This window comes from Myotis yumanensis, unplaced genomic scaffold (assembly GCF_028538775.1).
Source record: "Myotis yumanensis isolate MYYU_CA2020_CCGP unplaced genomic scaffold, mMyoYum1.0.hap1 SCAF_1, whole genome shotgun sequence".
Classification (NCBI taxonomy): domain Eukaryota; kingdom Metazoa; phylum Chordata; class Mammalia; order Chiroptera; family Vespertilionidae; genus Myotis; species Myotis yumanensis.
In genome coordinates, this window is record NW_027223752.1 from 193,526,830 (window position 1) to 193,553,890 (window position 27,061).

At 41.8% G+C, this 27,061-nt stretch overlaps 3 protein-coding genes across 5 annotated transcripts; all 3 read right to left on the reverse strand.

The window, feature by feature from the left end:
* Positions 1–540: 540 nt before the first annotated feature.
* On the reverse strand, positions 541–1,579 carry LOC139006878 (platelet factor 4-like). 2 transcript variants are annotated; one of them, XM_070409681.1, is made up of 3 exons: positions 1,350–1,579; positions 903–1,029; positions 541–765 (listed from the first exon to the last, which is right to left on the reverse strand). In XM_070409681.1, the coding sequence occupies exons 1-3, from the start codon at positions 1,450–1,452 to the stop codon at positions 663–665; spliced, it is 333 nt and encodes a 110-aa protein (XP_070265782.1). In that variant the 5' UTR covers positions 1,453–1,579; the 3' UTR covers positions 541–662. The 2 variants fall into 2 exon arrangements, with proteins under 2 accessions (XP_070265782.1, XP_070265774.1); XM_070409673.1 differs by having other exon boundaries at positions 903–1,032.
* A 2,134-nt stretch (positions 1,580–3,713) lies between these two features.
* PPBP (pro-platelet basic protein) lies at positions 3,714–8,149 on the reverse strand. Of its 2 annotated transcripts, none has more exons than XM_070409705.1 (5): positions 7,944–8,149; positions 7,476–7,623; positions 7,256–7,341; positions 4,912–5,047; positions 3,714–4,772 (listed from the first exon to the last, which is right to left on the reverse strand). In XM_070409705.1, exons 1-5 carry the CDS (start codon positions 8,068–8,070, stop codon positions 4,670–4,672), a joined length of 600 nt encoding a protein of 199 aa, XP_070265806.1. In that variant the 5' UTR covers positions 8,071–8,149; the 3' UTR covers positions 3,714–4,669. The 2 variants fall into 2 exon arrangements, with proteins under 2 accessions (XP_070265806.1, XP_070265796.1); XM_070409695.1 differs by having other exon boundaries at positions 4,912–5,059.
* A 13,268-nt stretch (positions 8,150–21,417) lies between these two features.
* CXCL6 (C-X-C motif chemokine ligand 6) lies at positions 21,418–23,518 on the reverse strand. The gene is made up of 4 exons (XM_070409718.1): positions 23,349–23,518; positions 23,054–23,192; positions 22,848–22,931; positions 21,418–22,485 (listed from the first exon to the last, which is right to left on the reverse strand). Exons 1-4 carry the CDS (start codon positions 23,455–23,457, stop codon positions 22,467–22,469), a joined length of 351 nt encoding a protein of 116 aa, XP_070265819.1. The 5' UTR covers positions 23,458–23,518; the 3' UTR covers positions 21,418–22,466.
* Positions 23,519–27,061: the final 3,543 nt, after the last annotated feature.

The following is a 27,061-nucleotide window of genomic DNA, read 5'->3' on the forward strand; positions in this document are numbered from 1 at the left end:
TCATGTAAATATGCAAATATATCTCAGCCAACATATAGCACCAAACAAAACCAGTGTTTTTAAAACAAGCCTTTCTTCAAAATATATTTTTGCTTAAAGTTTTGGAGATTTTATCTTATATACAACTAGAGGTCCAGTACACAAAATTCGTGCACGGGGGGGTGGGGGAGGGTGTCCCCTCAGCCCAGCCTGCACCCTCTCAGACATCCCTCTCACAATCCTGGACTGCTGCCTCCTAATTGCTCACCTGCCTGCCTGCCTGGTCGCCCCTAACTGCCCCCCCTCCTGCCAGCCTGGTCACTCCTAACTGCCCTCCCTGCCAGCCTGGTCACCCTCAATTGCACCCCCACCCCCCACTGGCCTGGTCACCTCTTATGCCCCCCAGCCGGCCTGGTTGCCCCATGCAGCCTGCTTGTTCAGTCGCTTGGTTATCCCTCACTAACACCCCCTGCCCGCCTGGTCGTAGGCAGCCATCTTGTGAGGGCCAATTTGCATATTACCTCTTTATTATATAGGATTATGATGCGTTGCTCCATTAAGAAATAGCACAACTTGATTGATTTTATTTGTTTAGAATTTGAAGGATGATAAAACATAGATTTTCCATAGTTATATTGAAAATGAAAAAGCAAAGCAAAACATCATACAGTAAATGTGCAGATTTAGTCAGTTGGTGGTTTACTTTTCATGAGTTTCTTGATTATTTTCTTATAAATGGGGGCATTAGGGTCCAGGCAAATTTTCTTTCCATTCTTCAATGTGGCTCTGCCAGGGAAAAGAGAAGAGGTGAGCCCCTTGGTCTCTGGGTTTGAACACAGGTGGATCGGGGTCGGGGGGGGGGGGGGGGCATAGGCAAAGGTGGAGGAGGCAGAGGGTGGGCACAAGCAAGTGAGAGGACTCACATCATTTGAGAGGTGGGGCAGTGGAGTCCAGCCCGGATCACCTCCAAGCTGGCGATGTGCTTGGGATGGACTCGGGAGCTGGTCTTCACACACATGCATTGCAGGTCCCCATCTCCTTCTTCAGGGTCTGCTGGGGAAAACAGGAGTTGGGGGGCAGGGGGTCATGAGGGAGGGAGGGAGTGGTGACGCCCTAGAATGACTCCTTAGGGATCTTTCTGCGTTCAGCCTTCATTTCCCCACCCACAAACCATACCTCCCGCAGTAAGAAGTAGTAGTGCCTAGATGTGAAGCGCACGGGACAGCGCTTGGCCCAGTGCCCACACACACCTAACTTTGATCAGTAAAGCATGGAGGATATCGCTGTGTTTACAGACCTGGCCCAGCCCCGGGGTTCCCCCGCCTCTCTCCGGCCCTTCCCAGCCCTTCCCTCCTGGCTTCTGTTCTCACCGCTGACTTGGGCGACCACAGCCGGCAGGAGCAACAGCCCCAGGAGCAGCAGCCCGGAGCTGGGCCGGGGGCAGGAGGCCTGGAAGCCCGCTCTCAGGCTCATATCGCCGAGGTGCCAAGAGGAGAGCAGAGTACCAGGGCAATCCGGGCCGTCGCTCTGCAGATCAGTGGTTCCCAGAGTCTCCAGCCCCGTTTTATCCCCACTGCCTCTCCAGTCCGGAAGCCTGGGGTGGAGGGTGAGGAGCTGTGGTGCAGAAGCCAGAAGAGTTGGGCTCTGGCCAGCCAAGATTGGGGGAGGGGGACAGGCAGGGAGGAGGGAGAAGAAGAAGAAGTAAAAAAAGCCCAGGTCAGCTGTCTCTCAGCTGCAAGCTGAAGCAGGATCCACACCCCAAACCGGTTTCATATACATGCACATTTGTGGAATTAGAAACAGTGCTTGAACCTTATACAATACATGTTCTTTGTTATGTGTAACAGTACAGTTCCCTGCAGTCACCAGGTTGCAATTTATGCAGCATGTACCCTCCGGACTGAGGGAGTTTCTCTCCCCTCCCAACGTCCAGCTGCCTATCAAGAACTGCTCTTCGCTCCTGCCTTTCTTGTTGATTACCACTAAGTTGAGTTGAGTGTGTTCAAGGTGTGTAGTCTGTCATTGTTTTCTGCTACTCAAAGGTTGAATTCGGTCTCTGGGCAATGACTCAGGCCTGAATGTCACCTGAGACCCACCAGCTCTACCAACCCATCATCCAGTTTACGCTAGGAAGCAAGGCCTACATCCTAAGCGATCCTCTTACTCTGAGAAAAATTGTGAAAGTAATATCTGAATGCGCACTTTCTGTAAAACATGGTGCCTGCGTGTTTCTCCATTCTGCTTAGCCAAGAAGAGAGGTCAAGGAGAATTTCCAGGCCACATCTCCCAGTGCCTGCTGTGACCCGGATGTCAGGGTGAGATGGGCTGTGCTGTTGGCAGGATCAGCGATGCTCTCAGGACACTGAGCATCTGAGAGTTGTGTGGCAAGACATGGAGGACAGGATGGAGGACATGCACCAGAATCCTGCATAGGAAAGGTCGGGAGATTAATAGAGACCATCTTCCCTTCCCTGAAAAAGAATGCCTTTGGCGTTTGATCAGAGCAAAGTCCCCCCTCACCACACAGGCGGAGGCTTTCTGTCGCACTGATTCACAGTCCTGCAGGGCATCGGGAGCCACAGCATGGAGCTAGCTGACGGCTTCATGCTCAGCAGGACCGGACTTCTGCAGGGATATGCAATTTAATTCCTGGGCCTACAATGTCCTTTCTCTTACTCCCCACCACCTGCTCTTTCAGCTGGCTAAGTCCTATTCATATTTCTGTGTCAGCTTAAATAGCACTTCCTCAGAGGGCCTTCCCTGACAGCTGTGGTTGATTGTGTTCCCTGTGGTTCTATCTTGCCGCACCCTCTGTTTTTCCTATTTCTCAGAGATCATACAAACACGCACACATGTTATACAGAGATATGCATGTGCCTGTGTGTTTAAAATGATTTCTTTTCCTAAATGAGAAGCTCTATGAGAGATCATAATGTTTGTCACTCTCACACTACAGGGGCTCAGTATAAAATTACCACATTTAGTAAAGGTAATAAACGTTGAAACTAGTGACATTGAGGTTTTGACTTGATCATGTATCTGTTTCTTCATGCAACAGGGGCACACCTCCTCATTAGTAAGAGCCTCATGTGGTTGTGATTGTTTGTCAACTTGTCTGCCTCTCCCACCAGACAGTGATCTCTTCAAGGGGAATTCTCTGTGAATTACACGTTTTTTAATATCCTGCATCCAACCACAATGGCAGACACAGACTATGTTTATGGGTCTGAAACTTGAAATCCCAAGTCGGGTCAGTGGCAGAGGAAATGAATAGGAGAGGTGGTTCTGGAGATGGATGGCAACATGATGAATTTATACAAACTTGCCCCTCAGATTTCAACAATGAAGACTTTTAAAAAGAAAAAAAAAAAGATTTCAATATTTGAAGTGTAAAGGAATCCAGAGAGTAGTAAGTGACCATTAAACCAGTCCTTCTGCATCTAACTAGAATAATTCTATATGTGTACACAAAAAAATAAAAGACACCTACATCTCAGGAGTTATTAGCATAGTATAAAAACTGTGGCATGTCTCAGGAGCTGGTCCTGTTGGCGTTCACTAGGAAATGATTCCAAAATTAATGAGATGCTGAGCTATTTTGAATTATAAACAAAAAAAACCTGACAATGACTACTATCGTCATTTACTTCTTTATTACATGTTTATTTTGGTATATTTTGAGTAAACTATTAAATGCATTTATTTTATACACAAACCATTCTAAGGCATTGAACTTATAATGGTGAGGAGAGTATAAGAGGAAACCTAAATAATGTCAAATTTGTAAACTAAATGCTTAATACATGAATGTTCCCAAAATTCCATGCACAACTTGGGGGAGGTGATCTTCTTATTCTCCTATACTTATTGTAGTATATGCAGCATGCTATTTATGTATCAGGTCCTATTTTGTGTGCCAATAACTCTGTGATATATAATGTAACCTCTTCATTAGAAAGAGAAGAATCAAGGAAAGTGGTGTGGTATGGTGGTTAAGAGTATATTTTCAAATCCTCACTCTGTCACCTACTTAGTTATCTGATCTTGTGGCAAACTTCCTAATCTCTTTGAACTTCACTTTTCTTCTCTGAAATACTGGGGGTGCTAATGGTAATGATAACAAATAATCACTAACATTTACATATGGGTTATTGTGTGACATGCTTTATTTTCACTCTTTGAATTTATTTACTCTTTTAATTTTTACATCAACTCTTTGAAATAAGCAAATATTACTATCTCATCTTAGAGATGAAGAAAATTAGGAACAGAGAAGTTAAGCAACTTGCCCAAAGTTAAACAGCTAGCAAGTGGTAAAGCTGAGTTACCCAGTTATTCTCTCTCTAGAGGATATGCTTTTAATTAGGTTGTTTACATCTTCTAAGAATTATTTATTTCATGCCTGTAAAACACTGAATAGATCTGCTGAGCACAGTACCACATTTAGCCAAGAGTTAGGGAGTAAACTATATGTTATATTTTGAAACTAGGCTTGTTTACTTTTATCTTCTCTGTCATCTATTAACCAGCCTTCTCAGAATAAGATGCAACTTCTTAAGACAGAATGGAAAACATCCAAATTTATTACAGCATGAATAGGTATCCTGAATAAAGAAAAACCGCAGAAAGGTAAGGCTGCAGATCCCTACGCCTCTTGGGAGATAAAAAGATTTGACAGAAAGTGAACAGATTAAGCAGCTGACTCATCACTTTCTAAAATCTTCTGGACTATCTTCTTGATCACGGGAGCATTTGGATCCAGGCAAATTTCCTTCCCATTCTTCAGCGTGGCTCTGCAAGAGAATATATAATTTTATGTGTGTCCTGTCCTGTCCTATCAGAGGGATTGCTGGGGCTGAACAAAATAGCAGTGATGAGGACTGAGGCAGAGGGCTTCCCTAATGAGTTAATAATACAAAAGCATGGACTTACATCACTTCGACATTGGAGCAATGGGGTCCTGCCCTGAACAACTTCAAATTTTGGAAGTTTCTGGGATGAATGCCAGAGGTGGTCGTTGTACACATGCAGCGAAGTTCAGCATAGCGCTCATTTCCCACACTTGCAGCTGGGATAGAAACTGAGAAGTGGTCATGAGCAGCTTTGATATCTGTCAACTTGATTCCTCAGTCCCCTTCTTTGTGAATTGTAGCTGGCTCACAGCTCTCAAGGCCACTGTGAATATGATCTGAAACCTCTAGTAAAGAACCAGAGCTGAATGCCAGGCATATGGTAGGTACCCATTAAGCTTAGCTCCTCCATTTAGAGTTGTTAGTATAATGGCCTACCCCAGCCTCAAGAGCTGGTCCTGTTGGAGTTCACTAGGAAATGACTCCAAAATTAATGAGATGCTGAGCTATTTTGAATTATAAGCAAAAAACTGACAATGACTACTGTCCTCATTTACTTCTTTATTACATGTTTATTTTGGTATATTTTGAGTAAACTATTAAATGCATTTATTTTATACACAAACCATTTTAAGGCATTGAACTTACAATGGTGAGGAGAGTATAAGAGGAAACCTAAATAATGCCAAATTTGCAAACTAATTCCATGCACAACTTGGGGAAGGTGATCTTACTTATTCTCCTATACTTATTGTAGTATGTACAGCATGCTATTTAGGTATCAAGTCCTATTTTGTGTGCCAATAACTCTGTGATATATAATGTAACCTCTTCATTAGAAAGAGAAGAATCAAGGAAAGTGGTGTGGTATGGTGGTTAAGAGTATATTTTCAAATCCTCACTCTGTCATCTACTTAGTTATCTGATCTTGTGACAAACTTCCTAATCTCTTTGAACTTCACTTTTCTTCTCTGAAATACTGGGGGTGCTAATGGTAATAAGAACAAATCATCACTAACATTTACATATGGGTTATTGTGTAACATGCTTTATTTTCATTCTTTGAATTTATTCACTCTTTTAATTTTCACATCAACTCTATGAAATAAGCAAATATTACTATCTCATTTTAGAGGTGAAGAAAATTAGGAACAGAGAAGTTAAGCAACTTGTCCAAAGTTAAACAGCTAGCAAGTGGTAAAGCTGAGTTACCCAGTTATTCTTTCTCTAGAGGACATGCTTTCCATTAGGTCATTTATATCTTGTAAGAATTATTTATTTCATGCCTGTAAAACACTGAATAGATCTGCATATTAAGAGTTATTCATAGAGTTTAGCTATCATTCTAATACATTAAAAATAGAACAAATTACCAACTAGTGACTTTGGCTGGTAAAAAAAAAATAAAAAGATAATTAAGGTTTCCCCTCACCAATTCTGTTTAAATTAATAATATATGACAACAAGGTAATAACAAATTTTGATTTTATGCTAATAGTACTGTAAGACTAGTGTTGTTATAAATTTAAGGGATTAAGAAATAAATTAAAGTTCTGTTGATTATAAAATAATTTCCAGTCTGGCAAAGTTTTAATTATTGTACTTATTTGCAAGATTGACATTAATACTAAAATTATAACTTTGCAAATATTAACTAAATGTGAATATGTGCAAACATGCCAAGGTAAAATATTTAATACCAAGTAGAATCTGTGTTATTATTTTTATTAATACTGGAGGTTTTAATAGAGCTTGTTAATGCTTTTTAGCATATTATTTTTGCTTACTAGTATTAAATATATTCACTTTAAAATAAATAATCACTGTCTACAAGACTTACATTTTACAACTTTTTAAATTTTAAGGTTTGAAAGCTAAAATAAACTTTAGAAAACTCAGGGAATTCTCTTCAACAAGATATCCTAGGACTAAGGCAATGGAACACTATGAAATCGCTACATATATTAGCAAACATTCATTGAGCAAGTGCTCTCTGCTGGGCTCTGTGTGATTCCTAATATCATTGGCCACTATGGAATCTATTAATCACCATGGGCATATCTAGTCTAACAGCAAAACAGCGCAAGATAAGTTAACACAAATGTATTTGGAAAGAAAATTTCAAATAAAGAAATGCAAAGCACAGTACCACATTTAGCCAAGAGTTAGGGAGTAAACTATATATTATATTTTGAAACTAAGCTTGCTTACTTTTATCTTCTCACTCTGTCATCTATTTATTAACCAGCCTTCTCAGAATAAAATGCGACTTTTTAAGACAGAATGGAAAACATCCAAATTTAATACAGCATGAATAGGTATCCTGGATAAAGAAAAATTGCAGAAAGGTAAGGCTACAGATCCCTATGCCTCTTGGGAGATAAGAAGATTTGACAGAAAGTGAACAGATTAAGCAGCTGACTCACCACCTTCTAAAATCTTCTGGACTATCTTCTTGATCACGGGAGCATTTGGATCCAGGCAGATTTCCTTCCCATTCTTCAGCGTGGCTCTGCAAGAGAATATATAATTTTATGTGTGTCCTGTCCTATCAGAGGGATTGCTGGGGCTGAACAAAATAGCAGTGATGAGGACTGAGGCAGAGGGCTTCCCTAATGAGTTAATAATACAAAAGCATGGACTTACATCACTTCGACATTGGGGCAATGGGGTCCTGCCCTGAACAACTTCAAATTTTGGAAGTTTCTGGGATGAATGCCAGAGGTGGTCGTTATACACATGCAGCGAAGTTCAGCATGGCGCTCACCTTCCACACTTTTAGCTAGGATAGAAACTGAGAAGTGGTCATAAGTACCTTTAATATCTATCAACTTGATTCCTCAGTCCCCTTCTTTGTGAATTGCAGCTGGCTCACAGCTCTCAAGGCCACTGTGAATATGATCTGAAACCTCTAGTAAAGAACCAGAGCTGAATGCCAGGCATATGGTAGGCACCCATTAAGCTTAGCTCCTCCATTTAGAGTTGTTAGTATAATGGCTTTCCCCAGCCTCAGGAGCACCAGGACAGCTGACACCCCGCCCCCCCACCCCCCCCCCCCCCCCACCCCCAGCAACAGCAGAAGCAGCCACAGAGGAGGGGAAGCAGGGACTCCACCTTCAGGTTCCTCTGAGTTTCTCTTTCTTTCTCCAATGGTGGAAGAAACCATCACAGTCAGGAGCAGTGACAGCTGCAGCAACACCTGTAAGACAGGAGCGGAGGTGGCCCTGGGTCTGAGGTTCATGGCAGAGAGAACAGACCTATGAACCTTGAGTTGTTCCCAGAACTTGGAGACCTCAGCGTGAGGTGGACTGTTCCCAAGGAGTCTGCGGCTTAGTGGCTTTCACGCTCTCCTGGTGTCTTTTATATACACTCCCTCATGGCCAGTAAGGACAGAAGGATGGGGATGGGGGAAATGAACGCATGTGGTAATATTTGTATAAGGGTAGTTATGCCCAACCCAGATAAACGCCAGGCAAGTTGAAGTTCCTGCTAAATTTCATTCTGCACATTACTTCACACTCCCTCTCCAGCTTTCTCAATACTGATCTCCCTTACACATATTTAACACTGCACTTAGGTAAGAACTAAACTGAAATATTACATATCTCTTCTTTGTGTAACTATGAAATATGCCCTGCCTTTCCTAAAATGTAATTTATGTGAGGCCAAATAGAAATATGTGACTCTTTGCCAAGAGAATTATCTTCCCTTTCTAGTTGCCTGGGAAAGCAGGTGTTCCTATCTTGGTTGTTGATAAACGCTGGGATTCCCTTGCAGTGTGTGTGGATGAAATGAACTGCTCACCACCAAAGCCTCACTTTGCATGTTAGTGTATGTGGGGTTTTTTTCTGTCTTTGAAATGTATTACTTTTCTGTAATTTTATTCAGAAAGTAGAAGCAAACTTATCCTCCCTTGTGTTATAAAATAAACTACTTGTTTCTACTGTTTAAATATACCTTGAAAAGCAAGACCCAGCATTGTTATTTTTCCTTTTCTTTTCTTTTTTAAAAGAAATACATATTTATTGCTTTCAGAGAGGAAGGGAGAGGGAGAGAGAAATAGAAACATCCATGATGAGAGAGAATCATGGATTAGCTGCCTCTTGCATTCCCCGCACTTGGGATCGAGCCTGCAACCAGGCACGTGCCCTGACTGGGAATCGAAGGATGATCTCCTGGCTCATAGGTCAACTCTCAACCGCTGAGCCACGCTGGCCGGGCTTCCTTTTTTTTTTTTTAGTTTAACACAGAAATATATAATATAATTTATTTTAAAGGATTCATACACTGCAGGTGTATGTGGAATAAAACATGCAAGTTTCTCTTTATTATTATTCCACATTCCCACTCTGTGCTAACCATCAGTAATAATTTGGCTTTAGTGTTTTATTCTGTCTGCATTTATATATACACATGTACATATACACAGAGACACACAGAATACAGAGAGATACACATATATACATAGAGGTAGACATAGATGTTTTTATATAAATGGGATCATTATACAGCTTTTGTCCTTCAAAAACGTCTCCAGCATCCTCTCATGCTACCACAATATAGTTTTGCCCCATTCTTTTTAATGACTGCGTGAGATTCAATGGCACTGGCAAACATTGTCCAACCCATGTCTTATTGGAGACTTTAAGTGTGTTCCCAGTTTTACCCCATACAAATTGCAATAAGATCTTTATTCCTTAATTTTCAGACCCTAATTAAGGGTCTTGATCTCAAACTCCACTTGATATAGAGAAAGCCCCACAGAGATACAGAGGTGGACCTACACACACAAGGGGGCTTGTATATGTTTTGTCTGGATCTCTGTTCCATCTATAAGATTTGCTTCCTCGAGTGGGGACTGTACACTTTTAAAGGCAGAGGCATGTCCAAGGTTTCTTTGAATGTCTCAGGTATCCTATAGCATGTAGGGTAATGCAATGTACAGAGGTTCTAAACAGTGCTAATGAATAAATCAATGAATAAGTATCACATGGTGGAAAGTTTCTCTTTGTTTTCTAATCAGCTACAATTCTCAAACCAAATTCCACATGGCCCAAAGTACCCGTGATTTTAAAAGATTTGGAAGGCAGGGTATAAAGGATAAGGCCCTGGCCACAAGTTATCTTCCTTTGACAACTATATTCACATCTTACACAATATTTAAACTTCTGATTTTCTTTTTGCTTAATTTTCATACTTCTAAAATTCTAGAAGAAGCTATCAAAATAGTAAATGGACAAAATTACTTTGTATCAAAAGAATGATTACAGTAATTAATTTTTCCAAGTTTAAAAAATCTTTTAAAACAATTTTTCCTATTGTTTATCAGTTATCAGCTATCCCTCCTTAATATTTTAGTTCCTGTTTTTCAATATATTCCTTATTTTTCCCCATCCCTTTTGTTATCCTCTTATAACTTACAATCTAGCAGTAGAACATATTAAATTAAAATGATTTTCCTCCTCTCCCAAACCAGAAATTCATAGTTTAAGAAGCAAGCTTAAAGAAAAGCTTAAGCTGGAGATTATCCTAAGAGTTGAGATGTGGAGTGAATTATGGAGAGAATCTCAACAGAAAACCGAGAAAGGAAAGGAAACTTCTTTGTAGGTCTTCCTGAGTGATGACTTTAGAGCAGGGGTGGGCAAACTTTTTGACTCGAGGGCCACAATGGGTTCTTAAACTGAACCGGAGGGCTGGAACAAAAGCATGGATGGAGTGTTTGTGTGAACTAATATAAATTCAAAGTAAACATCATTACATAAAAGGGTACGGTCTTTTTTTTTTCAGTTTTATTCATTTCAAACGGGCCGGATCCGGCCCGAGGGCCGTAGTTTGCCCACGGCTGCTTTAGAGCCTTTCACCATCATTAAGATTGATATATTGTTAATTTGCAAATCAAATGTTTTGTTTCAAACATAAGGTCAAAACCATTTCCAGAGCAAGATATAATTTTTAACATTATTCATAGCATCTTTCTTTTTCTGTTCATCACAGCCCTCCTGATGTACAATATTTATTGGCTTCACTGGACTCAAACACAATCCAAATTTCTTTCCTGTTTTATTGAGTAATATTACTCAGAAGTTCCTAATCCTTTTGGAGGAAAGCCATGCAAAGTCTTTTGAACCAATGATGCTGTTTGAGTTAGTAGGTACCGGGAAGGAGGAACACGTGTAGCACAGGATCATCAACTCATTGTCTTAATCAACAATTGTATTTTGTCACAAAGGTCACATTGTCAGCAAGATTCATGAGTGAGCATTAACAAATTTCTTGAGTCACTCAAATTTTACAAGCTTATTAGTCAGCATTTGAGGTAAATGATTTTTTTGCTAGCTTTCATTTATTTAATAAATTTTGATTATTTAATATGTTCCAGACATGACAAAATTCTTTTGTGTGACTTAGTCATTTAACTATTTCTGTATAAAAAGTGAGACCTCAAATATTTGTGCAAAGTAGTGGGATATAGGTACTAATCTATCACTACTACCACTACTGCTAACAGCTCTCATTGTCTTCACATAATTTTCTTTGGTATCCTTGAATAGAAACACAGTACAGACACTGATGAACTGGCAGTACAGAAGTGGATAACAAATTTTTAAAATCATTATTCAATCCAAAGAAATTATCTTTTAAAATTATAACTTAAATGAATGCTAGAAAATTAGTGTCAGAAGTTCTAGGGCTTAAAAAATAACTTGACAGCTTTTTTATGAATCTTACATTGTCACCCTGGTGGGTTTTCTGGATTTTTTTTTTTTTTTGTGGTAAGTTACTTTATCTCTTTTCCTTTTAAGACATTGTATAAATAGCAGAGTCATCCAGGAAACTAGCATGTTTTGTAAAACTTAAGACATAATTTATCTGTTAGCTATTTTAGCAGAAAATATCCAGAGACATTGGAGGACCAATTTCCATAAAACTAAAACATATATTAACTCAGACTGACATAGAATATTTTAAACTGACACCTCCCAAGTATGAGGAAAATAAGCTATCTCCTGCAAATTAGTCATAAAAGCAATTGGTGCAAATGATCCCAGGGATAATAAAAACTTGGGTCCATTGATTAAAACACTTTCATCAATAGGTTGAAGTTCTAGACAACAAAAGATTCCCTATAAGTGCTGAAATCAAATGTTGTTTTTGTATAACTGAGTTGACAAGAATGGTCCAGGCTTCAATTAACGGGGACTCATTCAATTGTGCAATATACTGCATGGGGGTGAAGCATGGAAGGGAAGGGTGAGTAGAAAGGGTGAAGGAGTTGAGAAGGCATATCCTCTTTGATGCTATCCTATAAAATAAAAGGGTAATATGCAAATTGACCCTAATGGCGGAACAACCAGAACGACTGCTCGACCAGTCACTATGAGGTGCACTGACCACCTCTCGGTCCCTTTCCCCGGCTGGCAGGCTCCCATTGCCTAATGGTGAATGGTGAACCGGGGGTGGGTGGCGGGGGACATGGCGGTGCTAGGTCAAGGCCCCTGCCCTGCCAGTGGTCCCACACACAGAGGGAAACCTGTGGTGGGGGCAGGACCGGTGAGCGGGTGGGAACAGCTGACCTCTTGGTCCTTCCCCCTGCCAGCAGGCTCTGATCACCCGATGGCGAACAGGGAGCTGGGGGTGGGTGGTGGTGGGGGACAGGACTGGCTGCCAGCAGCCAGGGAAGATGGCCCGGATCACAGGCCAGGCCTAGGGACTATACCCAAGCACAAATTTTGTGCACTGGACCTCTAGTTTACTATAAAGGATCACTTCAATGTTTTGCAGCCTGAGAATTTTTATTTTATGCTGATTAATATCACTTGTTGAACATTAGATATGTGATGCTCCTCTTTGGATCCTTTTTGCTATATAACAAGCCAATCCCAAACATAGTGGCTTATAACAGTTTATTATTTCTGATAATTCGGTATGTTAATGTGAGGTCCTTCTGCTGTCATCCTACCTGAGCTCACGTAGGTGGGTGTAGTCAGGGTGCAACTGAAATGACTGAAAAGTCCAAAATGACCTAATGTACATGGGAGGTAGTTGGTGCTGGCTGCTGGCTAGGATTTCTGCTGAGTCACATTGGTCCTCCTGCTCCTCCTCCTCTTTTAAGTAGCATTATTTTATTTCTCAGGAATAAATAAAGAATGAATGAGAGGAAGGAATGAAAAAGTGAGGGAAGGGGAAAGAAGGAAAGGAAGGGAGATGAAAGGAGAATAGGTAAGAAAAGAAAAAACAGAGAAGCCCTGCTGGTGTGGCTCAGTGGTTGAATATTGACCCATGAACCAAGAGATCACTGGTTTGATTCCCAGTCAGGGCACATTCCTGGGTTGCAGGCTCAATCCCCAGTAGGGGGAGTGTAGGAGGCAGCCAATGGATGATGTTTCTCTCTCATAGATGTTTCTATCTCTCTATCCTTCTCCCTTGATAAAAACATATTTAAAAAAGAGAAAGACAAGAGGGAGAGAGAGAGAGAGAGAGAGCAATAGAAAGACAGGAGCCCTTCCCTCTCCTTTCTTCTACTTCCTTTCTCTTCTCTTTTCTTCCCTCTCCTCTCCTTCCCTCTCTTCTTCTTCCTTCTCCTCCCTTGCCCCTGAAACCATGATTCACCATGACTTTCTTTAGCTGCTGGAATGATAGGCACAGAAAGCTAGAAACTGAGGCCCTCTCTGAGCATAGCTTGTGGCCTAAAGGAACTGTCTCACCCAAAGCTATGCCCACTCTCCAAGCTTAGCCCACATCTAATGGCTGGTCAATGGGAGGATACAGAAAAGCCTCCCTTGCCACAACTCAGAATAACTCTGAAAGGCCATCCTAACTCCAGAGCTTCTCATAGAACCATCTGACTCTTTTGCCATAACAGCAACTTTTCCTCTGCCCAACGCTGCTTCTGTACTTCCTGAAAGGTGCAAAGTGAGTACTCTAAATAAACTTCTTTCACACAAATCTCCTCTCAGAGTTTGATACTAGGAATGCCCATGTAAGACTCTCTTTCTCTTACAAATCAGTCTCTAAATTTAGCTTTCAAAAAAAATCTTTGTAAATAAAAAACCTTTTGAGTATATTTGTTGCCAAAAGACCTTAACTTAGGCTGAAAGCATCTTATCTTTGTAATCTCTATATCATAAGGATCTTGCACAAGGTCTTGTATGTAATAGGCTTATCAATAAACTAGCGGCCTGGTGCACGGATTTGTGCACATTGAAAGGAAATTAATTAGAAGAAAGATTTCTGCAGTAATTACATTATTGCAAAAAATTACATGTCAAAATAGTATATATAATACTAGAGGCCAGGTGCATGAAATTTGTGCACGGGGAGGGGGTGGTGTCCCTCAGCCCGGCCTGCACCCTCTCCAATCCAGGACATTTCTCTCTCAATCTGGGACCACTGGCTTCTAACCACTTGCCTGCCTGACTGCCTGACCACCCCTAACCACCTCTGCCTCAGCCACCACCACCGTGGCTTTGTCTGGAAGGATGTCCAGTCTAATTAGCATATTACCCTTTTATTAGTATAGATAGTATTATAAAATTAAAATACAAAATATTTTAATATTGCTATTCACCTTCTCTATAATAAAAGTGTCAGAGATAAAAGAAAATTAGTAAAATGTATATGAAAATAAGATATAAATTGATTAATAAATAAGCAATAACAACATGATATTCTGTCGACAACGTCACTTTCTTTCGGCTTCAGAGATATATTGTGCCAAAGGTTGGTCTTCAAATACATTCACATGCAATTGGCACCAGCAAGAGCTTTATATGTATTGTGCACGTGCAAGTCAACGTTTATTTTGAAATTGCCAATGCACATCATATGTACCAGCCGGTCGATCAGTCGGACGGTTGGACGGGTGAATGGTTGGTCACTTAGCCTTTTATATATATAGATGACATCAGCCTGGCTGGTGTTGCTCAGTGGTTGAATGTTGATCTGTGAACCAGGAGGTCTCAGTTCGATTCCCAGTCAGGGCACATGCCCGGGTTGCTGAGTTGATCTCCAGTGGGATTTTCTCTCATCATTGATGTTTCTATCTCTTCCTCCCTCTCCCTTCCTCTCTGAAATCAACCAAATTTATTTTTTAAATAAATGATATCAAATATCTTGATATTGAATGGATGGATGTTTATACGAAAGAAAATACATCATACATTTTAATAATGTTACCACAATTGATAAAAATATGTAGATTATGAATGCATTGATTCCAGAAGGTTCCTAAAAAGGAATGGTAGAAAAAATTCTTAGAAGCACTAAAAATTAATCATTTATGCATAGGTGAAAAGACTATGGATAAATCTGGAAAAAAAAATAAACTATTGAGTTCTCAGTCTTTTCATTTGTCAAAGGGAGTTTGAATTATGAGACTTGAGAAAGAAATTAATATTTATTAAGCATCTCCTTTGTGCCTGAGAGACAGATATAATTGTCCTGATTTTATAGATGAGAAAACTGAGGTATGAGGATGTCAAATAAATTGCCAAAGTTGCATCACTGAAAATACTCAAAACTATTTTTGAAACACAATTGCTCTTTGTACTGCACCACAAAATATGAGGAAATATCACTGGCCTCTCTTGCTGAAAATGAATCAACTATTTTTCTTTTGATCCAACTCTAGAGGTGGGTCAAAAACAATCATCATGTAACCAAAACCCAGGTTCAGCTGTTAGCTGCCACGAAGGTCAAACTCAAGAGTCAGGGGCTGGTGAGAAGAGGAAAGAGGTTTATTTTAGTGCCCACATCTCCAGAAGATGGGGAACTCTTGTCCAAAGCCCATCTCTACTTTTCAGTTTAGGCAGAGGTTTTTATATGGAGGGAAAGGTAAAGCAAAACACAAAGGTCAAAGGGAAGGGTTGAAGAGTTCATGTGAAAACTAGCACAGCTCATTCTGAAAAAGACCTTGAAACTGGTCAAGTGATGGTCTGATGTGCATCCTCCCGGTCTTCATCATCCTGGTTCCAAGTCATCCTGGTTCTCTGGTTGAAGGTCAGCAAATCCCCCCAAACTGGGAATGACTGAAGGTTTGAGTCTACATTTTCTGAAGTTAGTTCCTAGGATTATTATACAAACATGTGGTTTATCTACAAGCTACTTATTAGTCAGTCAGCATTTATAGAAGCAATGTCAAAAGAATGGTGGAGTGGGTTACAATTCCCCACTGTGACCATCATACACACTTATGTGGCAGTGGAAACACATCCATTAAGAACATAGATTTTCCAGTGTTGGGAGTGATTTTGCAAATTCTCAATATTTAAGAAACAGGACTCTACACTTTGCAGAAACAAAATTTTATACCTAAATGCTAGGTCTTTCTGTGATATTATTTTACTCTACATATTTGAAGTATGAACAATCCTTCTGAGGAATAGAATATTACTTTTGCTGACTAAAAGTCACCCATGACCATCAGCCAAAATCAGCATCATGTGCACTTCCCTTGTTTTCCGTGATTTAGTCAGGGAGGCAAATTGAAATCCCCAGGTGCTCCTTCTGTCTGGTAAATTTCTCAATTGTAACATCCAGGAAGGACTTTTCAAGTTATGTACAATATGATTTACCCACAGCAATTCTTTTCCTTATACAAGAATTAAAACTATCATAGAAAAACAAAGCCACCAGTCATATTTATCATAGGTCTTGTCATACCTTCAGTAATTGAAGGATAATGCAAATGGGTCACACCCAGAGGCAAGCAGGAAAATCTGGTAGAATGAAAGGCATTAATTACACATTGAAATTGTCTAGACTGGAGCAGTAACATAGAGTAGATTTTAGTTGACACTCAATTTCCAGTGAGTTAATATACTAGGGAGTATTTTATGTGGATAACAGAGTGAAAATTGTATTTTGTATAAGGAAAATATTAAGGCATATTCCTAGATGTCAAACATTAGATTAATTTTTCCCAGATACATTAGTCCTTGAGTTTTTTAGTGATAGGATAAAAAATTGGTATTAACTGTCCTTAAGGTTTTTGTATAGATTACACTTCAGCAATATATTATAACTTATTTTCTTATTTTTAAAATATATTTTTATTGATTTCAGGAGGAAGGGAAAGGGAGAGAGAATTAGAAACATCAATGGTGAAAGAGAATCATGGATTGTCTGCCTCCTGTATGCCTCACACTGGGGATTGAGCCCACAATCCAGGCATGTGCCCAACCAGGAATTGAACCCTTACCCTCCTGATTCATAGGTCTCATAGATTGAGGCTCAACCACTGAGCACACCAGCAAGGCTGTAATTTGTTTTCTTTATGGAATGACCAATTATAGCATGAGCATGACAAATAGAATTACAAGGGTATTACAAATAGGTTTTATTATCTTATATAATAAAAGCCTAATATGCAAATTGTCCCCTCGACCAGGAGTTTGACTGCTTTTTGTGATGTATGCTGACCACCAGGGGGCAGCATGGAACATAGTGGGCATCGGTAACAACGGCGCTGGCAGCGGGAGCAGTGGAGGCACTGACGGCCCTGATGGGCCCCAACAAGAGTGGGACTGCGGCAGGATGGTGCAGCAGGTGAGTGGGTGGCGCCAGACCAAGGTGGGTGCAAGCACGGCCCGATTGCCCCACAGATGGCAACTAGTGGCAGGGGCCTGGTGACTCAGGCAAAGGGGGGCACATGGGGACCCCAGGAACCCAGGTGCTGCCCAGGGCCCAAAGGTCAGCTGGGACCTGCCCTTCCATACCAGATGCTCAGCCAGGCCTAGGGACCTCACCCATGCCCAAATTTCATGCACCGGGCCTCTAGTATGGTTTATAAACAAACTAAACTTATAAATCTGACTTTTAGGAAAAATAAGGACCTTGAATAATAATAAAGAAAAGTAAACCAGTGATGTTTATTAATTTGCAAAATACATATTTCACCCACCTTAACCAAAGGGAGTTTAATATGCTTTCATTATGATCAGGCACTTATTTGATGAGTATGTTGTGGTTGATATGCAAAATCAGGCATTGTTTAAAACATTGAAATTTATAGTTTAAATATTTATGGTAATTTAGGTTTTTTTTTGGTGTTTCTCCATGATAGTGTATAATTCATAGTTTCAAATGAAAAAAAGGTACTATTTCAGATAGCAAAGAGAGACCTTAGAAGTTTAAGATATATATTTAAAATTTGAGGTATTTTATGCTTTATATATTGCTGAAAAAGTTGTCAGTAAACCCATCTCTTTGAATTCACTTTAGGTTTTTTCATATCTTTGTATCTATCTCTGTTTCTTTCTCTCTGTGTATATTACATATACATATATATGCTAATCTACACTAATAAAAGAGAAAAATGGTAATTAGCGTACAACCGCTACCCTTCCTATTGGCTAATCAGCATATCCTTATGCAAATTAACTGTCAGCCAAGATGGCGGCTGGCAGCCAGGCAGCTGGAAGCGAACATGAGGCTTGCTTGCTCCTGTGACTGCAGACTCCAACATTCCCCGCCTGACTTGCCGGCCTCTGAGCTGGCAGTTTGAAACTTTGTAACAAATATAGCTGGCTGGGATCTCAGAGCTGAAGTTATAGATTGTTTCGATTATAGAACGGCAAACAAACCAGCAGCGGAAGCCTCAGAGCTAGAGCCAGAGCTAAAGCTGGCCCAGAAGAAAAAAGAAAAAGAAAAAAAGGAGTGGTTGGGAGCTTCAGTCAAAACTGCCTGCCAGCCTGAAAGCAGCCCTCAGCCCCTCACCCAGACTGGCCAGGCACCCCAGTGGGGACCCCCACCCTGAAGGGTGTGTGACCAGCTGCAAACAGCCATCATCCCCTCATCCAGGCTGGCCAGGCACCCCAGTGGGGACCCCCACCCTGATCCAGGACACCCTTCAGGGCAAACCAGCCGGCCCCCAGGCCTCTATCCTATATAGTAAAAGGGTAATATGCCTCCCAGCACCGGGATCAGCGGAGCAGCGAGGCCTCCCAGCACCGGGATCAGTGTGACAGGGTGCGGCCTCCCAACCCCCTGATCGGCCCTGCTCTGTGTGTGACAGGGGGTGGTGCCCCAACCCCCACACCCCTCCACGGGCCCTGCTCTGTCTGTGACGGGATAGAGCCATAACCGGCCCTGCCCTCAGTGTGACAGTGGTGGCGCCCCAACCCCCTGATCCGCCCTGCTCTGTGTGTGACAGGGGGCGGTGCCCTAACTCCCCTATCGGCCCTACTCTGTGCATGACAGGGGAGCTCCCCAACCCCCTGATGGGCCCTGCTCTGTGCGTGACAGGGGGCAGCTCCCCAACCCCCTGATTGGCCCTGCTCTGTGCATCACAGGGGGTGGTGCCGCAACGTCCCCATTGGCCCTGACTTGAGTGTGATAGGGGGCGGTGCCCCAACCCCCCAATCAGCCCTACCCTGAGCGTGACTGAGGGTGGCATCACAACCTCCCAATCCGCCCTGCTCTGTGCATGACAGGGGGCGGCGCCCCAACTCCCCAATCAGCCCTGCTCTGAGCCCGACCAGGGGCTGCACCTAGGGATTGGGCCTGCCCTCTGCCACCCAGGAGCAGGCCTAAGCCAGCAGGTCGTTATCTCCCGAGGGGTCCCAGACTGCAAGAGGGCACAGGCCGGGCTGAGGGACCCCCCCTTCCCCTCCGAGTGCACAAGTTTTTGTGCACTGGGCCTCTAGTAAATAATAAAAGAAAATATATTAATCTAATTGATATTTTATGTATAAGAAGATAAAAAGATGTAGAATAACAGGTTACATATAGTTTAATATGCTAGTGACATATTAGCATATACTAATATATACAAAAACATGCCAATATAAGCATATCTATAATAATAAAAGCATAATATGCAAATCAGATGAACAGCTGAATAGCGGAACAACCATCCGGACGACCATGTTATGACACCCACTGGCGCCAGGCCAGCCAAGGTGGGTGCGATGCAATTGATCAGGGGCCCAGCCATTGCCCCATGATCACCCCACTGAGGGAGGCCCAGGCCACCTACCAGCAGGGCGATCAATCAGGGGGCTCCACAATTGCCCCAAAGAGGGAGGCCCATGGCAGCGCTATGGTGGGTGGGGCCTTCCTCTGTGGGGGCGATCCATTGCAGAGCCCCAGCTGAGTGGGCAGGGCCTACCTCTTTGGGGCAATTGATGGTGGGGCTCCCAGGCTGCGAGAGGGCACCAGCCAGGCTGAGGGACCCCCCACCCCAGTGCATGAATTTCGTGCACCAGGCTTCTAGTATACTATATTAATTTAATTGAGAGGGGGTGGATATCGCCATACTAATTGGATTAGTCCTTTTTTGGTTGTTTTTGTGATTTTCCTGAGAATGAGCTATTTACATAAAATTGCTATTTTAATACTAGAAAGACAGTGGGACTTATTAGTACTTCTGTTTGAGCACCTACTATGAGCTAGCCATTGCTCTAGGAACTGAGATAAACATGATAAACATTGTCTGTGACCTGATGGAGCATATAGTGAAGTTGGAATAGACACTAAATGAATAATCACATATATATAGTCTCTGTAGACTCTATAGTCATGTTGGTGACAGAATTTTATAAAGGAAAAGAACAAAGTTTTATGAGAGAATATAAAAAGAGCATTAATGTGGTGAAGGAAGGGTCAGAGAAGCCCTAAATGACAGGTGAACTGCCCTCAGAGGAAGGGATGGACTTAGCCAGGTGAAAAGGAGAGGTAGGTACTATATGTTGAGGGGCTGCATGTGTCAAGGTCTTGTTGGATTGCTTATAGACTAGAAGGAGAAAAGAGGGTAAAGGAATTAAATTTATTTAACATTTAGCATAATCCAAGTTATTGATTTTAGGACAGTGGCAACCCGAGGTTCTGGATAATTTATTAATTCACTAAACCAATCTGTGTCAGGTATGCGAGATGCAGAGGGAAATGAAATATGGTTGATGTTCCGGGAGAGCCCTTAGTAGAGTAGGGTAAGGAAACTTCTAAACAAGGGAAAACAATGCAATATTCACTATTCAAATAAATTCAAATATCTAGAAGATGCTATGGAAACATCAAAATAGAAACCATGAATTCTGCTGGGAGTGTCAAGGAAAACTTCGTGGAGGTATTGCTTGAGCTGAGTGCAGAAGGATGGGTAAGCTTCCTCCTAGAGGCAGAAGATGAAAGCTACTTCTAGTTGGAGCCCTAGCAAATGCAAACGCACGGATCCAGGCAAAAACTAAACACTTGACTGCAAAGATGGGAAGGAAAAGTGAAGCTGAAGGAGTAACCAGGAGTTGGATGAGACTGAACATAATTTGCCATCCTTCTAAACTTCTATTTCATGCCTAGGAAATAGGAAGCCAGTTGAGGATTTAAGGTAGGGAAACTTGTGTTTTCTAAGGAACCAACAGGCTATGGTACTATGAAGGGGTAACTGGAAAGGCTGAACAAATGCAATGCATTGGGAAATAAGGGTTCTTTCTGATAGCCAGAGAGCAGCATAATTTTCAAAATAAGGTAGAATTACAGAAAAACACAATTTTTTTTAACAGTATAAGAAAGAAGAAACAACATGAGTAAAGTTTTTAAATCTTTTATTTTTTTCCAAAGAATAAAAAGGTTCTATAAACCAATGAGACACACAATTAAAAAGTACAATTTTAACATAGTAAATGTGATGCATCTATAATTCTTTATAACAAAATTGTCAAACCCTTAAAAGATACAACATAAGCATTACAAATCTTAGCAGTGCTGTGTATTTTTTGAAAACTAAATGATGAGTTTATATTCAACTAGCTCAGATATATTTTCAAAAATTTCAGAGTACAGACTATTAAGTTTGCCTTATTCTTAAGAATACTAAAACAATGTATTTATAAAGAAACTAGCAATAAGGAATTTACCTATTTCCTAGTTTCTTCATCCAAAGCAAATATTTAGTGATTAAAATTATAGTACTCATAATAAAATAGTTAATAAATACAATATAAAAGTCAAAGATTAATGAGTAAGTCATGACATTATGCCATACTAAGAAGACATCAAATGTCTAAAGTTATAGGAAAATAACATATTAATCCTTATAGAATTTAAAAACTTAGAAATTCTAAATAAGGAAATATATTCTACACTGATAGCTGTATGATGTGCCCAGCTTTCTAATGCAATATAATTGAAATAGGATCCCAGGATAAAGAGTAAGAAAATTCTCTCATTTCAAAAAATGGTACTAAGTAGTTACAATTTCACGAGAAGACTGGGGATTACAGATTATCTTCATATATAGCATTCTAAAGAAAGATCATTCACCTATTAAATCTACAGCCTTTTCAATAATGTTCTCAGGAACATGTTCTAGAAATAAACCAGTCACCTTGAAAGAGTAACAACCAGTGATTCTGGATTCACTATTTAGTCAATTGACAAATATTTCAATAGCATAAGAAATAAAATAGCAGCAAATAAATAGCAGTAAATACTATGTAAAATACTTCATAAGATGAGCAGAAAGCTGCAAGGATAAACATAGGTCCCTCATCCCATCCATCTCTCAAAGTGGGAGATTCATGAGGAAACCCGATTCACTGGAGAAAATTAGCCCTTGCTTTTTGGCTTCGGTGGATCCAGAGATCCTCAGAAAACTGTTCCGCTGAAGAACCAGGCAGTTTTTCCAAAGCACGATTCTTCCTCTTAATTTTTCTGCTTTCCACTGTTGAGGAAAAAAAAAATAAGTATCAATTTAACCAAATTTCCACACTCCTGTATACTCCAACTAGTTTTCAAAACGCAGAGCTTAAGATCAATAAAGAGCAAAAGGTGGGACTCAAGGACTAAGCTAACAAAATATATACATCATAGTCAAGCGTTCTGGGCGACCACCTGGGCGATTACATGGAAGACGGGTGATAAAGATTTTCCCTGGATGTTCTGGAACAACTTTCCCCTTTCTCCTGAACAACCTTTTAAAGAGGTCTGGGATGTGGTAGCCAAGCCTATGCATAGAATAAGGACCTTGAAAAGGCTACACTCCGAGAGAAGATTAAAAACCACCAAGATCAAAGCCACAGCTACCTGTTCAAAAACTTCAGGATGATTTTCTTGACCACGTGGGCTTCTGGGTCCAGACAGACTTTGTTCCCCTTCTTCATGGTGGCTCTGCAGGAAAAAAAAAAAAAGGAGGGGCGGGGGGAAAGGATGCGTCCATGAGCCACAGGAGCTGAAGACCCAGGCCAAGGTTACAGTGGACACCGGGGACACCGCAGTGCAGTAGGACTTACATAATTTCCACATTGGGGCACCCTGGGCCTGCGGGGACCATCTCCAGGTGACGGATCATTTGGGGACGAATCCTGTGCGTGGGGTTTAAACACACACAGCGCAGCTCGGTCACTATGGCCCCGGAGGGACCAGCTGGGGCTGAAAGAGAGACACCGTTATGAAAAAGGTTGCAGGAAAAACAACTCCGGCCAGCGTGGCCCGGGACACTTCCCCGCGCCCCCCCTGCTGAAGCCGCCGCTGCAGAGGCTGGGGCTCCTCGCTCTGCCCGGCGCGTCCCTGGCTGCGAGCACTCACCGCTGGCCAGGGGCCCTGGCAGCGTCAGCAGCATCAGCAGCGCCAGCAGCGCGCACAGCGATCCAGACGGGCCCGGGAGGCTGGAGGCGCGGCGCAGCAGGAGATTCATAGCGGCGTGGAGGCAGCGGCGAGAGGCACAGATTCTGGAAGGAGGAGATGCCGGGATTTGAAACTCCAGCGCACTGTGGGTCCCAAGCCCAGCGCATCCCTTATATTGGCATTCGCCCCTTCCTCCAGGCAGGAAACTCAAGCTTTGGGATGCTTGGGGAAATTCCCTGGGCTGAGGGGGGGGGGGGGGGGGGGGAGTGGGTAGGGGTGGGCGGGGGGGGGGGGGTGTAGGAGGTTTAGGGGAGGAAATGGGCAGTGAGAGTTGGGCAGGAGGGTAACTGGGAGGAGTTGCTTGCACCCCATGCGTGGAGCATGCGGTAACTTGGCCCCGCGTGAATGGAGCTGCAGGAGAGGAGCAACCCAGCGGAGATTTCATCTTTGGGGTCAGCCAGGGCTGGCCAAGACCAGCTTCTGGGGAGCAGAGCCCCCTAGGAGGTGCACCTCATTCCCAACTATAGAGGAGGACTGGAACCAAAGTAGCAGGAGGTTTGACTTTAGAAAAAAATTATCATCATCCTTAACTCTAATGTATTATCAAGAAATGTAAGCCGTGATCAGAACTGCGCGACACTGAAAGCCCTACCTCTCCTCCTTGCAGGCGGACCATTCTAGGTTTCTCAAATCAGTTTATTTTCTTTGGACTTCAGCCAGCTTTAGAAGGCAAGATAATATGGTGAAAGTGTCTGTACTTCCACTTTTACTCAGTGGCAGGAATAGGCTGGCAAATCAAGTCTGCTTACTGGAAATCTTATACTTGTAGTTTATAGCAAGCATATTGCCCTGCCAGTTGATACCTTGCTTTCTGCAGTTCCGTCAGTAGTACACTGTTGAATTGAAAGAGGTATGTTCTTCAACCAGGGTAGGGTGAGGTGCCTGCAGATGACAGCATGGCCAGGGAGACCCAGCCTGCTATAGCTGTGGCTCCTCAGCCAGGTGTGTACATTGACCCAGGAGCTGAAGACCCAGGCCACTGACCAAGTTTGGAGAAGCTGTGGGAGGCTGCTGGGTTTGAGGGGATCATCATGAAGTTTGGTCTAGAGATTTGAATCAATTTGGCAGCAAGACAGCACCCACTCTGGCTTCGCTCAAACAAGTTCATATAAGGGAAGGGTGACTCACACACACAAACTTCTGGAACCATCTGACTTAATGATCAGTAGAGTGACCATGGCCGTTTCAGCAGGCCTGCTCTGGTCTAGAGTGGGTCCCTAAATTTGAGGGGTAACTAACATGCAGATTTCTCTGCCTCGCCTTACTGTCTCTGTTATCTGTGGAAGTAGATAGAACACTGGAGGTTTATTGTTTTTTATTTTTTTTAAATATATTTTTTATTGATTTTTTACAGAGAGGAAGGGAGAGAGATAGAGAGTTAGAAACATCGATGAGAGAGAAACATCGATCAACTGCCTCCTGCACACCCCCCACTGGGGATGTGCCCGCAACCAAGGTACATGCCCTTGACCTGAATCGAACCTGGGACCCTTCAGTCCTCAGGCCGACGCTCCATCCACTGAGCCAAACCGGTTTCGGCGAACACTGGAGGTTTAAAGGCCAAGTCTTTTACAGTTCTTAGTCCATGGCATGCAAAGCTATGATATTAGAACAGCACGCTGGCTTTCTTTCATGAAAGTCATACTAGATATGCTCTCTTGGATTGTTCCCAAGACCCTTGTCCTCACAGTAGTTCAGCAAAGGCAACCAGTGAATATAATGGCAATCGGAAACCAGTCATGGAACAAAATTCTTTTCCTTGTCCCTGGTGACCCTGGGGAATTGTATTAAACTCTTCTACTCATCTTCCTTGGCAAGACACCACCTCCATTGCTGGTCAAGGAGGAGGTGTCATAGATCTTTAGAGCATTAAGTCTGGAAGGAAACTTAAGACATTCTCTAGTCAAGGAAGGCTGAGAGGTTTGGTCTCACTTTATGGGAAGCTAAACGGAAGATCTCTCTCCTGAGTAGCTTCCGATACGATAGGCATCACATCTGACTCAGCTAATGCAATCCTTCATCCTTCTGGGGAGTGGTAATCTGGAAAAACAGCCTACAGGTTTATTACGTTGACTTTTTAGAGATTAGGATGTATCTACAGACAACAGTTAAACCTCACTATTGTGGATAAGACAAGACTTCAAAAATGTGACTAAGAACCATGGATGATTAAATTCAACATAACCATAGGAAATGAACCACACTATACTAAGACTTTGTGAGGCAAAAAAAAAGTTTGGTGACATAGATTATTGAATTTTTATGTGTATGAGTGTGTGTTTAGGTGAGTTCCAAATAACCTATTTTAAATATAAGTGAACATATGAATTAGTTTTGGCACTAAATGTTAAGATCACAGAAGGGTCATGAGATGTTATTTCCGGTTCCTCTTGACACCATGCTTCACCTCATTGCCACTCTGCACAAACTTAACATGCATTGTTTGCAGAATATAAAGAAAGCATTTTTTTTTTTTACAGCTGGCAAGCAGGTAATAGAAAATCCCCACTAGAAGTGGGATGTTGGATTGCCCAACCTAATCAGGAAGCTCTCTGTAACTTAACCTGGGTTCTCATGGGAATCATTCTGGCCCATGGCCCATGTCTGGCTCTTGTCTAGGCATCTCTGATGTGGGTCCTGTGCAAAGACAGATAGGATTGTGAATAATCTAAGAGTCCCTGCAGTTGAGAATGACAGCACCAAGTACCATTAGGAGGCAGAGCTATTTAAAGGGAAGCCAGTCGCCTTATCTGCACTGTGTCCAGGTAATAAAGCATGGCACAGTGATATTTTTGTACCAAGCTATAATAAAACAATCCATAAAATGACACTGATATCTGGGGAAGCTGGAATGAATTACTGTTTGTCAAAAGCAATGAAATTTTAGTCATAACACTACAGAGTAATGTAATATGAATTAAAACATTCTTAATGGTTTGCAGCTTCCAAAACATTTCATGCTCTTTTGCTTTTAAGTCTCATATTGATTCTTTTTGGAAGATAAGAAAAATTCTCCCATCCTCATTTTGCATCTAGGGAAAGGAAGGCCGGAGAAAGAGTTAAGAAGTAGAAAAATCCAGGATTGGAAGTCAAGCCACAAGAGAATCTGCCACAATAAATTTTTAATGGTTTCCAGATTACAAACCACTTTCTTCACAGTCACTGGCAAACATTCCACGGTTCTACACATCTGGTTAACCACTTTACTTGTATTGCCCAACTGTCATATTTTAAGCTGTTGAAATCCTCAGTCTCTCTACTCCTGGCCTTTGAGGCCAAAGTGATGTCAAAAGTCCAAGAGCCTTTCAGGTTAACCAGCCTGCAACTGTTACTTACTTTTTAAATCCCTCTCTTCCAGGTTAATGCAAAGTCCTGTCTTCTCTGCAAAGGTTTATCTGACAAAGCCAGTTGAAATATACTGCTTCTACCTATGATCTTTGAAGATGAATGTACTTGCAATAACTATCTAATGAAGCAGAGTTTAATTGTTACTTAATTTTGCTTTTGTTTCCCTCAAGCTAACTATAAACTCTTTAGAGTCAGCGGTGGTATCACATATTTCTCACATAAACTCCGATGAGTTTGCCCAACAAACTCAGTTTCAAGTTCAGTAG